At 40.1% G+C, this 17,813-nt stretch overlaps 1 protein-coding gene and 1 long non-coding RNA gene across 3 annotated transcripts in view; one reads left to right on the forward strand and one right to left on the reverse strand.

Moving 5' to 3' along the window:
- LOC111533696 overlaps nt 1-17,813 on the reverse strand; it is a 330,375-nt gene that overhangs the window by 310,128 nt on the left and 2,434 nt on the right. The gene's annotated exons all lie outside the window — the stretch shown is intronic.
- ADAMTS9 (ADAM metallopeptidase with thrombospondin type 1 motif 9) overlaps nt 17,120-17,813 on the forward strand; it is a 192,312-nt gene continuing 191,618 nt past the window's right edge. For both annotated transcript variants that reach the window (XM_023200389.2, XM_023200398.2), the window contains exon 1: nt 17,120-17,578. In XM_023200389.2, coding sequence (XP_023056157.1) covers nt 17,464-17,578 — 115 coding nt within the window. In that variant the 5' untranslated portion in view covers nt 17,120-17,463. The remainder of the gene's footprint in view (nt 17,579-17,813) is intronic.

Consider the following 17,813-nt stretch of genomic DNA (forward strand, 5'->3'; position numbering starts at 1 on the left):
CCTACACAAACAGTTATATAGATGCATTTTTGGCAACAAATATTAGGATGTACATGCTGTATACTTTTCAGTTAATATTATGAACAATTTCCTCTGTCATTAAAGATTCCAAAATTGCTTTTTTAATATATAGCTGTACCATAATTTATGCAGAACCTCTATTTTAGTTTTTTAATTTTTAATTTTAAAATTTAATTTAATTTTCATTTTAAGTTCCAGGATACATGTGCAGGATGTGCAGGTTTGTTAGATAGGTAAATATGTGCCATGGTGGTTTGCTGCACCTATCAACCCATCACCTAGGCATTAAGCCCCACACACATTACTTATTTTTCCCTGACACTCTCCCTCCACCACCGACCCCCAACAGGCTCCAGTGTGTGTTGTTCCCCTCCCTATGTCAATGTGTTCTCATTGTGGAACTTCTATTTTATATGTCTAGTTTTTTGTGTAGTTGTTTGTTTGTTTGTTTGTTTGTTTGTTTGTTTTTGAGACGGAGTCTTACTCTGTCGCCAGGCTGGAGTTCAGCGGCACAATCTCAGCTCACTGCAACCTCCACCTCCCAGGTTCAAGTGATTCTCCTGCCTCAGCCTCCTGAGTAGCTGGGACTACAGGCACGTGCCACCACAACCAGCTAATTTTTGTATTTTTGATAGAGACGGCGTTTCACCATGCTGGCCAGGATGGTCTCGGTCTCTTGACCTCGTGATCCGCCCACCTCAGCCTTATATTTGTAGGTTTTTCCAATATTTTTGCAGTCCAGGCCTTCAGGGTGCTCCATTATAGCCATACATTCACTGTAAGGTTTTTTTTTTTTTTTTTTTTTTGAGACGGAATCTCGCTCTGTAGCTCAGGCTGGAGTGCAGTGGCATGATCTCAGCTCACTGCAAACTCTGTCTCCCGAGTTCAGGCCATTCTCCTGCCTCAGCCTCCCGAATAGCTGGGACTACAGGCACCCGCCACCACGCCCAGCTAATTTTTGTGTTTTTAGTAGAGATGGGGTTTCACCCTGTGAGCCAGGATGGTCTCGATCTCCTGACCTTGTGATCCACCCGCCTCGGCCTCCCAACGTGCTGGGATTACAGGCATGAGCCACCGCGCCCAGCCGCAAGGTTACATTCTTAAAAATAAATTCTTAGGACCAGAAATATGTATTCAAAAGGAAACTTTGGAAGCTTTTGACATGTTTTGACAAACTACCTTCTTGTTATGTTGTCTGAATTTACCCTTCCAATAGTACTTTGTGAGTTTATACCATCATTCCACATCCTTGGCAAAATCGGGGGTTTCTTGCCAAAGTATTATTTTATATACACTTAAAATTTTATTTTTGATGTGACAATACCTAATATGGTTCAAATATCAAAGGAACCACTGGGTATACGGGAGAAAGTCTCTCCTGCACATGTATACCATCCCCCTCTGGGGACACACAAATACTCAGTTCCTTGTATAATTTATGCATTCATAAGTACAGGAGCCTAAACATACTGCTCTGAACCTGATATTTTCCACTTACCTAAGATATAGTCCACCTATCTATATATCTTGAATGCAGACAGCTTCTTCATTCTTTTTTATAGATGCACACTTTTCTATTGGTAAATGTCATATACTTAACCAGTCCCCTTTTCACTGGTTAAGGCATTTAGGTTGCCTTTAACCTATTGCCATTCATACACTGTAGCTGTGAATTACCTTGTAAATATATCACTTTGTACATGGACAAATTGTGGGTGTGTGTGTGCGCGCGCCTGTGTACATGCGCACGTGTCTATGTTGAATTTCTGAGTTACTAGGTTCAAGGATTTTTTAAATGTTTTTGTTCATTTTATCAAAGAGGGAATGAAGGAGAGAAAGAAGGAGACAGAAGAGAAAACATTAGAAAATTTAGTGAGGCTGGTGGTATTAAATGGTGGGAAATGTCATATATTTTTCCCAAATTGCCCAGTTCTGAAGTTTCTGGTTTTCTCTCACTATTCTCTCTCGTCTGTTTAAATGTTTGGAAATTTCAAAAGATTAGGGACAAGAAGAAGGATGGGTGCTAAAAATCAAATAGCAGAGCTGCCTCCAATCCTACAAGAGCTGTTTTACCATTAGCTGAATTCTGATAAGAAAGAGCAAAGGCCTCAGAACAGAAAGAGCTAAGCCTTTAAGCCCTGGAGGTGAGTTTACACACTATATCTTTAGAAATGTGAAATGAAAATATGTTTAGAGATGGAAAATAATTTTCCAAAGATAGGATCATCCACAACATAAAGGATCAAAATTTCAAAACCTCAGTTACTTGCCTTCATCTGACAGTGATTTTTTTTCTGGGAAAAGTTGATTTATGTTAAATAAATCTTTAAAACAACATGCAAAGTGCACAAATCATAATCGTATAGCTTAATGATTTTTCACAAAGTGAACACATACATGCAACCACCACTCCAATTAAGTAACAGAACATGACCAACATCCCATTAGCCTCCATTATTCCCTTCCAAACACTACTCCCCAAAAGTAACCATTTTCTATCACTATCAATTAATTCTGTCTGTTTTATAACATTACATAAAGGGAAAATGTAGGATGTATTTTTCTGTTTGATTTCTTTTGCTCAACATTATGCAGAATTCATTCATGATTTTATTTTTCTCTTTCTGTTGTGTGACTGCATTCGTTCCACAAATATTTACTGATATTTACCTATATGCCACGTGCTGTGCTAGCCACTGGAGACACAATGCCAGTGATACAGATAAGGTCCTTGCTCATCTACAACTTACACATGGGGAGATTGTCTTCCCACTCTGAAAATGAATATTTGAGAATTTAAAAGGCATTGCTTTCCAGGGAGACAACTGAGGTTTCTCAATACAGATAGCTTCAAGGTATTCATCTTTCTAAAAAGTCAAAAGTATGTTCAGACTAAAGTGAGCTTCAGTGAATTTCTTTATCTTTACTTACAGAATCTTCCAGCATCATTTACCTGCTGTATAAAGGCAGAGGCCTGCAACATATAAATCTTGGTTACATTTTCAGAGCTGTATTCAGTGCAGCCCCCTGACTAAATAACTGTAATATGTCTGCCAGTCAAGACTCTGGAGAAAGGATGATGTCTGTATCATTGAAATGCTATTTTAAACACACTTTTTTTTGCAGACAAATTCACAGAAGAGTAATGGCTAAGCAATGTTTTCATTTTTTTCTTCTTTCTTTAAATTATATTTTTTGCCCTATTTCAGTTTAGGAAAAGGATTGGGAGATACATTCCATCTGGTCAGTGACGATTTTGAATTAACCCAGAAATCAGAAGGGGATATAGATAGCATTATTTCAGAACCCCACACAAAGTCAAAAATTCTAGTGTCTACATACATTAGCTTTAGAGTTGATAGGTATTATTGACATTTGTAAGCAATGTTTAAAAGTTTAAATTAGTACAACATTGAGGTAGTTCAACATGTGCATTAATCCTAAAGGCTTAACAATTTTAAGAGCATTACCAAAAAATCTAAAGTGCTTGTACCTATCCTCCACAAACTTGTCCCCTCTTCTGTTCACCATATAAGAATTTGGAGTACATCCTTCTAGACCTTTTTTATATCTTTATACATAAATGCATATATGTGTAAGTTGTTTTTCCTATAAATGATACACACATAGCGCAACTTGGTTTTTTTCCCTTTGACAGTATTTTTTGAGATCTTGGAAGCTGATGTCTACCTGGTTCACTCTTTTGAACTGCTGTATAGTGTTTCACTACATGAACATACCATTTTATAAAATGTAGCCATTCTTTGACTGAGGACAAGTAGTCTCCAGATTTTCACTCTTACAAGCAATGCTGCTATGAACATCCTTGAGCATATGAGAAAGTATCCCTCTAGGACACACATCAAGAGTGATTATGCCATCACTTCTTTATAAGAGCATCTTGGCCCTTAACACTAAGGAAGCTCTTGAAGGCTGCGTAGGTCTTATTTGTATCTGTGTCACCAGAACCCAGTGTAGATGGGTGGGAGTTAATGACTGCCTTCCATGACATCAGAGTATAGGTCCCGGGTTTCCCAATATCTCTCCACTTCTCAATCTCTTGGTTGGTTCCTTTTTGCCTACTAGTCATTTAGAAGGCAGACATCCTAAAGCCTTTGTTCTTGGCCTTCTCTCATTTCTCTGGCATCTTTCCCTAGGTCTGAAGCTCTCAGCTCAAGCTGCATATCAGAATTAATGGGAGAGCTTCTGTGTATTACTAGTGCCCAGGTTCCAGAGGTTCTTACTTAGCTGGTCTGCAGTGGAGTAGGTCCCATATAATCACATTTTTTTTCCTTAAGACTCTCCATGTCATATAAATGTGAGGCTAGAATGAAGAATCATTGCCCTAGGCTGCTGGTTCTCCTAGTGGGGCCCCCAATCAGCATTATCTGTATCCCCTGGGAATTGTAAGACTTGCAGACTCTTGGGCCCTACTCCAGACTAACTGAATCAGCTATTCTGGAGGATGGGGCTGTACAACCTATGTTATGACAAGCCCTTCAGATAATTCTGATGCATGCCAAATAAAGTTTGAGAACCACTGCCTAGAATGATCTGATGCATTCCCCCTGACTTTGTAACCATGCAGAAAACTCCTTTTTTGTCACCTCCACCCTCACCCCTCTCCTGGACACCAACTGCCTCACTGACATTCTACTGCAGTGTCTCCCCAGTATCTCCACCCTATCCCCGACTTATCAAGCTTTTTTTTTCTCAGTCTTCTCCAACCCAGTGAATGGCACCATGCTCCAAGTTGCTGGAAGCAGAAACTTGGAGTTCATTTTTAAGATATTTTAAAATAGGTAATGCATTTAGGAAGCTTAAAATCAAGAAGGTACAAAGAGGTGAACAATGACAGTCTCCCTCCTACCCTTATCCCCTTCTGTGGACTGAATTGTGTTTCCCACAGAATTCATATGTTGGAATAAATTCTAACCCCCTAACTCCCAACATGACTGCATGTGGAGATGGGGCCTTTAAAGAGGTAATGAGATTAAATTAGATCATAAGAGTGGGGCCCAAATCCACTATTAGTGTCCTTATAAGAAGATGAAGAGCTAGAGAGGAAAGGCCATATGAGGGCACACAAAAAGTTGGCGGTCTGCAAGCCACAGAGAGAGGCCTCAAAAGAAATCAACTCTGCCAGTACTTTGATAGTAAATTTGGCTTCCAGAACTGTGAGAAAATAAATTTCTGTTGCTTAAGCCACTTAGTCAGTGCTATTTTGTTATGGTAGCCTGTGATGGTTAATTTTAATGTGTCAACTTGACTGGGCCATAAGGTGCCCAGATATTTGCTCAAACATTGTCATGGGTGTTTCTGTAAAAATATTTTTGGATGAAATTAACATTTAAATAAGTAGATTGAATAAATCAGATTGCACTCCTTAATGTGGATGGGCCTCACCTAATGAGGCCTGAATAGAACAAAAAGGCTAAGCCTTCTGCAAGTAAGAGAATTATTCCCACCTGACAGCTTCCAAACTGAAATATTGGCTTTTTCTTACTTTGAGACTCAACTGAAACATCATTTCTTCCTGGGTCTCCAGCCTGCCAGCCTTCAGATGGGAACTACATCTTTAGCTCTCCTGGATCTCAGACCTCCAAAATGGTGCTGTACAATCAGCTCTCCTGATCTCTAGCTTGCCAATTCACCCAGCAGGTTTAGCGACTTTCCATCCTTCATAATCATGTGACTCAATTGCTTACAATAAATCATATATATATATACACACATACACACACATACATATATGCATATATATATGTGTGTGTACACACATACACTCTGTTGGCTCTGTTTCTTTGGAGAACCCTGACTAATCTATAATGTACAACTGTAGCAAATTAATGCATACCCCATCTTCCCAATTCCCCATCATCCTCACACAGTAACCACTGTCCTTAGTTTCTTACACATTCTTTCAGCATTTCTTTACAATATATACACAAATAAAATCATGAAATACTATTTTTTCTCCAGCTTTTATATATATATATACATTCTTTTTGCAGATACATTATATTTCATTGTCTGCATATATCTTGATTCGTTAAATCAGTCTGCTATAGTTTAGGTTTTCATTGTTTTTGACATTAGAAATGATACTGCAGTAAAGAAGCTTGTGCATGCCATTTTCCACACACGCAAATATACCTGATATATAAAATGTAGGCTGCTGGTTCAAAGGGTCTATGATTTTGCAGTTTTGATAAATGTCAAATTGCCTCCTTAGAAGTTATATCAACTTACTCAACAATGCGTAAGAGTTGTAATATATCCCCCAAAGCCTCAGTAATTGACTGTGTATGTCAAACTTAATAGTTTGCATATCTGATTACTGAAAAGCTCACATTGGTATAGTTTTATGAGCACCTTTTCACAAGTTTGTACTGTTTGTATTTCCTTTCTTGTGAGCTATCAATTGGTATCTCTTGTAGGTTCTTATTGTATATCAAAGGAAAAATCTTTCTTTGTGCTATGAGCTGAAAATATTTTTTCTCAGCTTGTCATTTAACTTTCAATTTTGATTATGATGTGCTATGGTTTGAATGTATACATCAAAAAGCATATGTTGGAAACTAATTCCTAATGCAAAAGCACTGCGAGGTGGGGCCTAATGAAAGGGGATTAGGTCATGAGGACAGACAGAATCAATTAATGCTATTATCAAGGGAGTGGGTTCATTATAAAAGGGAGCAGTTTAATCTCCCTTCTCTTTCTCTTTCTCTCTCTTTCCCTCTCTTGCCCTTCTGCCATGTGATGACACAGCAAGAAGGCCCTCTCAAGATGCTGGTACCTTAATGTTGGACTTACCAGCCTCCAGAACTATAAGCCAATAAATTCCCATTCACAACATATTACCCATTCTGTGGTATTATATTACAGCAACACAAAATGGTCCAAGACATACTGTTTCTTATCAGGCAGAATTTGTTTGTTTTATAATGCAGTTAAATATTTCCTTTTTTTTTTTTCTTTTATGACTTGTGGATTTTGAATCATAGTTAGAAGACCTTCCTTATGCCACAGATATAAGGTAATTATTCCTCCCTATTTCCTTCTAAATCAGTTTTTGGTTAAATTTTTTACATTTATTTATTGATCCATTTGATATGGATCAAGTATGTACTTAAAGTATGAAGTATAGATTCAACTTTATGATTATTTGTGTGAGTGTGTGTTTTACCAGATGACTACCAAATTATTTCTGGCAGTGTATACTGGGTAGCCTAGACTTTCCCAATGAGTTTGAGAAGCCATGTCTATCAGAAACTAAATTCTCACAGTTACATCTCTTTCTGGATTTTCTACTTTCTTCCATTGGGTTTTCTGTCCATTTACAATCCAGTATCACCTTATTTATTTATTGTTGCTCTAAATTCTCTATTAACATCTGGCATTAACACTAGATTTTTCACATTGCTCTTCATTTTCAAAGTTTTTTGAGATGTTTTTGTTTGTTTATCTTCCCAAATAAAATTTTGGATTAATTAGTCTCATTCAAACAAAACGAAATAACAGAAATAAATTATTGATATTTTTATTTCTAGTCATTTTATAAACTATCTTAGAAAGAACAGGCATCTTTGGGATATCCAGTCATCCTAAGAATATAGTGTCTTTCAATTTAGTCACATCTCCTCTGAGGTCTTCATTAGTGTTGTAAAACATAATTCATATAGGCCATGCGGGTTTCTTGTCATTTCTATTCCCAGTGATTTTGTTGCTATTGTTTATGGAAATTGTATTATTTTATATTCTTTATGTGGGTGTTATTTGTATATAGGAGAGAGCAATATCTGCAGTATAATTTTGGAACTCATTATTGATACCCTTATTCTCATTCCCATCACAATATCCTTCATCACATCCTATTAATCCTACCTTTAAAATATACTTTACATGTATCTGATTCTTGCCACCCCTACTAACAAACACCACCCTCAGTTCAAGTCACTTCGATTTCTCATCTGGATAGCAGAATAGCCTTCTCAACTCTAGCAGCCAGAGTGATATTTTAAAAATAACAAAAAGGGCATATTGCCATGCCCCTGCCTAAAATATTTCCATGGCCACTCCTTCTATTCTAAATGAAATCAGATTCCTCACCTTAAAGGCCCTACATCAGCTGGCTGCTGGCTGGCTGTCAATTCCATTCTTTTGTCCGTTTCTTTACTTCATAAATTTAAAAGCATTTTTTAATTTTTAATTTGTATGGATACATAACAGTTGTACATATTTATGGGGTATGTGTGATGTTTTGAGACAAGCATATACTATAATGATTAAATCATGGTAACTGGAATAGCTATGACCTCAAACATTTATCATTTCTTTGTGTTAGGAACATTCCAATTCCACTCATTTAGTTATTTTGAAGTATACCCCAACCCCATTCTATATCATCTTCTCTTCAATCATAGAACCCTAGGTGCAATGGCTTCTTGGGTTATGAAAAACTCCACCTTCTTTCCTAGCTCAGACCTGGCCTTACTGTTCTCTCTGCCAGGAATATTTTTCCTGCTGTTCTTTTAGGGCCTGGCTCCTTCTTATTCTCCTTCTTATACTCCTTCTTATTCTCTAGGATGCAATTTGCTTATCACTTCTCAAAGAGGTTTTCTCTGTTCATCTGATCTACACTATCTCTCTTTTCATCTCTTTTACAATACTTAGAACAAATTTAATTATATGCTTGTTCATGTATTAGCTTATTTTCTGCTTCTCTCCCCCACTAGCTGTGAATGCTTCTGCTATCTGCAAAGTGCATAGCGACGGTAGGTGTTTGAATAATGTATTTATTGAATGAATAAACAAATATCTTTCTTGTTTACTAGTCAAGGGCTGGGAAAGCCTATGTTTTTTTTCCTGTTATTCAGCTATTATTCTCCATTCATGTCTTAAATCCAGGGTTACTGTATATCCAATACTTGTATTTCTAAGTCACAAGTTTCCCTCAAAAGCCTGACTCAACCATCATAAATCTCTTCCTTGTATTTGTTCTCATATATGCAAAATATATAAGGTTATTTTCAAATAATAAAACACGTTGAATATTACAGAAAAAGCTAGGGCTATACATAATTTATGAGAAAAGTTTTCCCTAAGGGTGGTGATACTATCATATATATTTTTTATATATTATCTGTATATTTACAAAGAAAAACATCACTTTTCTCATTAAAAATATATTATATTCTTGTAAAAATAATCAAACGGTATAAAAATGGGTATCACTGAAATGTACAAAGTGTAAAATATCTCCAAAATTCTTACTCCAGAGAGAACCATTGGTGAAAGCTGAATGTATATCCACCTTTCTAGACATTTTTTTCTCTGCATATCATATTTTAAGCACAGGCTGAGATTTTGTTGTAGCTGTTTTATTTCATTTTTACTACAGTAGAACCCACTTAGACTAACAACACTATAAGACTTGCTTGCTGAATAATGCATTTTGGACATAGTTATATGCTAAACATATGGTTCTTCCCTCCTCTTTTTTTTTTAACAAGTGCCTAATATTTCATTTATTTACTGTCTCTAGATGGTTCCTTTCTCTTTTCACCTGGTCAGTGTAAGGACAGGGTCTTGAATTTTGTCAGGTTTCTTTTTTTTGAGAGCTCTGCCACTCCTCAATGCAAGGACCAAAGTCACCAGTCAGAGAACAAATCATTTCTCTACCTCAGCCACCATTTTGTTCAAAAAGGTAACATAGAACAAATGTTAAGTTTTCCAAAGTCCAGATTTATGATCAGAGTTAATGAGCCAAATAATCAGCTGTAAGAAACACTGATTAAAAGCATTTACATGAGTTAATTTGTGTTACTGACTATAACCAGAATTTAGGCACCCTCACCATGGTGGTACTTCCAAACTCTTGCTTTAGTAAAAGAAAACGGTACTTCCAAACTCTTGCTTTAGTAACTGTACCATTTACAAAGAGCCCAACAGTAGCTGAAGTTTATTACAGTTATGTTGCTGTGAATGCCACCAATACGTACTGTCAGACCTGTTTTGAGTGAAAAAACTGCAAAACCAATTATTTTGCCAACATCGATAGGGACTGACGAAGCACTGATTGCTAGGTTTACATTTCAGGAAACAACTTATTTTATATTATGCGTGCCAACTAATCCAAAGGCAGTACATGGCAAATACATCTTTTATAACTAGCATTGATTTGATGCCCCAAAATCTCATTACCAGGTCGAGTTGTCACATGCAGCACATCTACATTTTTGTACCTTTCAAACGTATGCAAATTAGTTTGGATAATGAAGGTATGATTTCCTGCTCCCAGCCCCTTGCCATTGTGTTAGGTAGTCACAGTAGTTGAGATTATTTGAAAAGTTTTCTGAAAATCTTCTTTATAGTGGACCCCCAAATTAGCTCATCATGGGGAATTTAAATCCTACACCATTTTTGCAACTACAAGACAGGCCTCTTCACCATATGCTATTTTTAGAGCAGGGCCCACAGCACAGTCTGAACAATACAAAGACTTGGGCTAAGCTGAGGGCAATGGGAGTTTGTGAGAGTGGTTGTGGCAATGAGACCAATGAAGAATAGTGCTCCCAAGGGCCAGTCTAATCGTTAGGCGAATGAGTGGTTTGGGATGCTGGGAAGACATTCTCCTCAACTCCAGTTGGCCTGATATCCAGAATCCCACATCTGTGAATGACTCCCTAAACCATACCCTCTTTTGGCCTCCTGGTCCCCACCTGTCCGGATATCTGAATTTCTACTGTCTGAATTTCCACTCTTTGATACTGCATTCCTAAGCATGACAATTTATCCTATATTAAGCTTGATAAAACATAAATACATATGAGAATCAGTACCATGTAGCAATTTAAGAGGGCAGGTTCTGAAATCCAACAGCCTAGCACTGAAATCCCACTCAGCTACATATTGGCTGTGCAACCTCAGGCAAGTTACTACTTATCTTCTCTGTACCTTCATTTCTTCCAGAAAGTGGGACTAATGACATTACCTGTTTCATTGGGTTGTCAGGGGGACTGAATGTGGTATTATTCACTGTTCCTGAAAGTAAGCATTAAGATAAATACCATTAGGACAGACTTATTAAGCATCATCTAGCAGAAGTGCTTACTTTTGAAAATTACTTTTTTGCATGTGTAAAAATTATTTGTCATGTAAAAATCATTTTTTGTTGTTGTTTTTTAATATTCAGAGGGAAAATTATGTTTTGGCTATTTGAAAAATTCTGCCAGAAAGAAAAGCCCAGTACTTGAGAACGTGCTAAATTAAATCTATATAAACTACTAATCCAAGCAGACTGTAGGGAGTAAATCTGTTTAAAACATTAAAAATTTCATAGAGGAATAAAGGCTCACAGTAAAGATGAGTATGAAAAAATACATACCCATTTGCACGCAATTGGCTGTTCTGTTTTGTTCCTTTTCTAGGGGAGAAAGGCCCATAAATTGGTTATGCAGTGGGGTGAGGGGGAGGTTAAATGAGAAAGAAAAGCTAGCCTGCTAGTGGCTCTCTGGGTTGGGAATCAGGAACCACTCTTCCTTGACTAGTGGGTGGGTTCAAGTCAGCTCGCTGATTTGGACATGCTTACTTCCTCTACGTCAGGCACTAAGCTAACACTTTCATTGATCAAGTCATTTTCATAACATCTCTATGAGGCAGGAAACCATTATTACCTCCTCTTTAGGACATGCAAAGGATACCGAAACTGCCCACAGCATAGGTGTAACTCTTACTTACTGTGCTGAGCAATTAAGGGAGGCCCTGTGCCTTGTTACTCATGATCCTGAAGTACCCACTGGGGAAAGCCTAGCTCTGGAAATGTCTCGTTCCAGAAAAAACGAATCATGATGATTCTGATTAAAGCAGGACTTGCCTCCCAAGAGTAATAATAATACAGTAAGAAACAGAAATTACTTCAATCATTCCTGGGGTGTGTGTGTGTGTGTGTAAAAGAAGGGCTTTTCTAAATTAAAAACAAAAACCTGGCTCTGAAACTAGAACCAAATTAGTGGCAATAGTAAGCTCACTCATTTAAGGCATATTTGTGAAGTGCCTACTATGTAACTATGGAGGAAATAGATTTGTCCTTTGCACTTGTATACCTTAAAGACTAACAAAGGACACCAAAACACAACAACATGTGTGAACCAAACTAGGACAGGGAAAGTTCTGGACTCAGGGAGCATAAAGCGCTCTGGCACGACTCAAAATACTCCTAGGGTTATCAGATTCCTTGCTAGTTAAAGATGCCATATATTTAACAATTGTCTACATCAAATGTGCACTTTTACAGAATAAAAAAAAATTGTGCTTGCACACATTGTGTTGCTAATTTGGCTGCAGGTTCGAAGTAGTTTGGATCTAAGCTAGAAGTCTAGCACTTCTGAATTCCATTTGTAGTTATGATGTTGAACCCCAGGTGTGAAGCTCTCATTTCAAGGGTAGTAGAGGGAGGAGAAAAAGGATTTGAAGCCCTAAGAATACAGTCAAAGGAAAGATTAGTGGGATTCATATGGGGCTTTAAAGCCTGAGCAATAATGTGAGTATGGTCTTCCAGAATGACAAGTAAACAAGGAGCTCCTGGTGAGTGAACAGGCTGAAGATGGGATCACCTTCGTAGAACTGCTGTAAGTTGGTCATGAGCTATACAGAGCCACCTCCAAAATGGAACTATGACTTTCAGAGTAGGGTCAAGAAAAGCTCGTTAGAACTTTAGATTTAGCATTAGAAGAAGAAATGATGTTCTTACAGATGGTATTCATCAGACCAAATATAAATGCTGAATGATCAAGATCAATTAGGTGAAAATCTTTATGTTACTAGACTGCTCTGATTAATGGAGATCACAAGCTTTGGAGGTAACTGGACCCCAGTGTAAATCCCAACTGCACATTCTGACTCTGTAATGCCAGGCAAAGTCACTTAATTTTGCTGGGTCTTATTTTCATCATGAGTAAAATGAGGAGGGAAAAACCCAGATGGCAGGATAGCTATGAGGATTAAATAATTAACACAAAGAACTCAATGAAGGGAATCTACTGTTATTATCAATAATGACACAAACTACTTTCTCTACACTACCTGTTGCTTGAAGTCAGTAGTTAGAAGACTTTTAAAAAATACACTAAGGTCATTCACTCACAGGGCAAGGGAAGACAACACAGTTTCTACCCACTGCAGTCTGCAAATAGGAAATTGGATCAGAGAGGACACATGGCCTGGTACACAGTAAGCACTCAAGAAAAGATTCTCATTATTATTATTCAGACAAAAGATTGGAACCCAAATTATTTAGTTAGCACAATTGTCCTTTTCATTTCTTGTGATGTAAAACACATCTCCGTAAGATTCTTTAGGCCCAAGGTCACAGAGCTCAGCCACCACCAGGTCCCAGCTTGGTGATTTACTCACCAGAATGCAGTGCTACCAAGTACTAGGGGCTTATCTGTTCCCCCAATCACCTGATGCTGCTGACCACTCAGGAAACTATTCACTTGAATTCTGGCTCCTGGGCCCTCCCTACCATTTGGGTGTGGGTTTCCCCTTTCTGTGGAAATTGATGGCATTGCTTCAAGTCTCCTTCCTGCCGTTTCCAGTGGCATTAGGCAAACAGAGTCATTGGTGATGTCATCACTTTCATTTCCATTGGCCAGATTATCTCTCCCTAGTGACTAATATCAATCATCACTCCTCTGGGATCTAATTTTCATGAAGAATCAGCCAATGAAGACTTCCACTTAACCTACAATACCATTCAATTCCAGTAAAGTCGCACAAGAAAATGGGCTAAAAACTGTCCCTCCATTAACTCCAGGTGACCTTGAAAAGGTTTGCTTCTTTCAGAGCAAACTTTTATGAGGGACCAATTTATTTTATTTTATTTTATTATTTCTTTTCTCTTTTTTTGTAGAGACAACGGGTTGCTATGTTGCCAAGGCTGGTCTTGAACCGCTGATCTGACCTCATGCACTCCTCCCACCTCAGCCTTCCAAAGTGCTAGGATTTTAGGCATGAGCCACTATTACATGCCTAGTCTTAGTAAATATTTCTTGAATACCTACTATGTGCCAGATCTCTTCTAACTGCTGAGGAAAAAGTTGTGAAATATCAGTGAAATAGCTGACATGATTATCATTAAATACTTAGCATTAGAAGAAAAAGAGAGAGCTAAAGAAAAGTTATACATAGAATAAAAGCTTGAGGCAATTCTCTGAATGATTTTAGTTATTTTCCCACAAAGCAACCCTCCAAAAATCTAGCAATGCTTCTGATTAATCAGTTATTCATGACATATGATAATGGTTATGAACTTGGATTGAACGACTGAAGCAGAGTTTTAATCTTGTCTCTCACTTACTGGATTGAGGGGGTCAAATTATTTCACTTATTCAGAACTCAGTATCCTTATCGGTAAAATGAGATTACTGACACTGCCTTCCTGAAAGGGCTGTTTTGAGAATTAAATGCTGTATGTTACCTCATGGTAAGTACTGAATAAGAGTACTTATTTAGACAAAGAGTAATTATTCAGACAAAAGATTTTTGTCTGAATTGTTTAGTTAGCTCAACTGTCCTTTTCATGTCTCACGATTTAGAAGACTTTTCGTAAGATTCTTTAAGACTGTTTTGCAGATGTAAATGCAGAAGCCAGCTAATACATTGAAGAAAAGATGAGCAGCCTCACTAAGGATGAGAAATTCAGAGACCTAGGCTCTTGGTCATCTCAGGAGGTCACCAAGAGATATTTTGTATTTTCCTGGCCTATCAGCTCTTGTGGATCAATTTTTTAAAACTGTAGCCAAAGTTCATTCTTCAAGCAAAGTCCTGAAAAGAAAGCAAAGGAGAGAGAGTACACAAAGGAGGCTTCTGTCCCTATATATCGTAATTTCTTTTTTTTTTTTTTTTTTTTGAGACGGAGTCTTGCTCTGTCGCCCAGGCTGGAGCCCAGTGGCTGGATCTCAGCTCACTGCAAGCTCCGCCTCCCGGGTTTATGCCATTCTCCTGCCTCAGCCTCCCGAGTAGCTGGAACTACAGGCGCCCGCCACTTCGCCCGGCTAGTTTTTTGTATTTTTAGTAGAGACGGAGTTTCACCGTGTTAGCCAGGATGGTCTCGATCTCCTGACCTCGTGATCCGCCCGTCTCGGCCTCCCAAAGTGCTGGGATTACAGGCTTGAGCCACCGCGCCCGGCCAATTTCTATACTGTTAGTTAACTTCTGTTTGCCAGGAGGGATTTAAACTGAAAGAGAAAAAAAAAATATTTAATGGAAAATACTGAAAAGTGCTATACTTTTGAGTAATTTTACAATGGAAGTACTGGAATATTTTCCACAGGAATCAGCCAATAAGATTGATTTCTTGATATTTTTCTGTTCCTTACTAAATTCTCAGCAACTCCCAGACACTGTGATTGTGGGGAATTTTATTATAATAGAAAGAAATACTGTGTATTAGAAAAAAAATGTATTTTAGTGAATTAATTTGGAAGTTCAAGGTTTAAATGCCATTCTCTAAAAATCTCTAATTGTGCACAATACAGGTGTTGTTTTTCCATTCTTACATTTTACATACCCATTATGAAATTCTAGTAATAAGACGATGGTAACATCATCAATTTAGGTTAACAATTATTTTGCAAATTCGTCTTGCCAAGTCATTTTTACCCTTCACCAGAAGAAATATTTGTATTAATATCTCAAGAATAGTTGACATTGCTAGCATATTGTGATTTGGTTCCTGGTGTTGGCTATCTTTGGTATTTCTAGTCCTGAGTGCTAACCTACCACTCAACAGAACCTCAACCCCGGTTATAGGATACTTGGGCAAATACATATTTATTAGTCATATATTTATATATTTTTACCCATATTGTCATGTCTTTTATCTTGAAATTAACACTTTCTATCTTCCGGAGGGCTGGTTAAAGAAAAAGCGCCACTGAACCACCCAGGATTGAACAAGTCTCACACACACACACACACACACACACACACACACACACACACGATGTAGCTTGAAGCATCTGCTTTCAGTCTTTCCAAGCATCTCTCAAGCTGAAAGCAAGCGGAAGTGATTGAGAAATCCCTCCAGGGACTGGGGCTTCCCATAGGGATCTACAACTTTACACTCCATCCCCCCTTCCCCTCCCATCTCTAAACCCCCGGGTAGTAAGGAGCGCCAGAGTCCCCGCCCCTTCTCGCTGCCAAAACGCGTTCTTAACCTTTTTTTGGGCCGAGGACCTAGAGAATGCTATGGACCCTCCACGAATGGTGACAGAGGTCGGTGGAAAGCATAGCTTAAACACTTTGCGAGATTTTCAAGAGACCACGTATTCGAAACTCACTCCGAGCTGCAGGATTAATTACCCCATTTCTAAAACTCTTGACTTGGGGCGATTAAATCGAGAGCGGAGCTCAGGTGCCAAATCTCCTCCCGAGTGAAAAACTGTAGGAAGGGAAGGCGCTCCTGCGCTGGGCCACTTTCACTTGTAAGAAACCAAAAGAAGGGGACTGGTGGCAAGAGATAGGGAAGGGAGAGAAAGGAAAGGAAAAGGAGAAATGTGAGAAACAGGGACACGGTGGGGCGGGGAGAAGACAGACATCACAGGGAAAAATGAGGAGAGGGGACAGAGTCTCAGAGGCACAGCAACAGGGAGACAAGGGGGAGGAGAAAAAAGAGACTCGGAAGGGAGGAGAGAGAGGAGAGGAGAAGAAAAAGACGAGAGGGGAAGTGGCTGCACACGCGCCAGGAAAGGGAGAGAACTTTCCCTGCTTTCCCTCCCCGGGGCAGGGAATCTCAGAAAACCCCACTTCAGCGAGGTGGCGAGGACCACGACTAGCTGCCCCGGCGCTGGTGACGCCTCTGGCCTCCGCCTCTTGCAGCCGGCAGGGCCTCCGGCTGCGAGTCCCGCACGGGCCGGCCGAGGAGGGGACATGGTCTGGAAGGAGGCGGTCCCCGTTCGTCTCGCTTTCTCCTCCCCTCTCCTCCTCTTAGAGGCGTGCACCGGGGGCATTTGAGAGGCTGTGGACCCGCGGCCCCCCCGCCTCCGCCCCCCCAGCCCCCCATTCAAGAAGCCGCTCAGCTATCCCGGCCAGCACAGGGCGCCCGGCGCGCCTCGGAGCGCAAGTTCCTCGCCTTCTCCTGCCCGCTCGCTGGGCATTATGCGGCCAAGCAGCCGAGCCCCAGTCCTCCTCCTCCTCCTGCTCCTCCGGCTCCTCCTGCGGCCCGAGCGGCTCAGCTCTCGGCAGGCGGCGGCGTTGCTCAGCCGAGCGCAGACGGGACCCTCGCAGCGAGACCTCAGCGACTCCTAAAGTCAAAAGTTGGCGGCGGGCGCCGGGCTACGCGCGCTCTCCACGGCCGCTGCCTCGCGTCGCCGCCGCAGCCAAGGAGGGCAGGAGGGAGGGGGGGTGGGGGCAGCGGAGGGAGGGGTGGGAAGCACCATGCAGTTTGTATCCTGGGCCACACTGCTAACGCTCCTGGTGCGGGACCTGGCCGAGATGGGGATCCCAGACGCCGCGGCGGCCGTGCGCAAGGACAGGCTGCACCCGAGGCAAGGTAACCAGGTTCCGGCCCCCGGGACCCCGCCGGCCCCGACGCCGCCTCCCAGTCCTCGCTCCCGGGCAGGGACACCCCACAGCGGAGGCCTCTCTCCTTTTCCTAGAAAGAATTATCTCCCGCTTTGCAGCCTCTCCCTTCTTTGGGTCATCCCCAATCAATTGCTAGGGAGGGACACTGTGGAAACGAATTTAGGCAACCCCCCCACCTTGCTGTTAGCCAGATATATCCCCAT

The sequence above is a fragment of the Piliocolobus tephrosceles genome, chromosome 2 (assembly GCF_002776525.5).
Source record: "Piliocolobus tephrosceles isolate RC106 chromosome 2, ASM277652v3, whole genome shotgun sequence".
NCBI classification, from domain to species: domain Eukaryota; kingdom Metazoa; phylum Chordata; class Mammalia; order Primates; family Cercopithecidae; genus Piliocolobus; species Piliocolobus tephrosceles.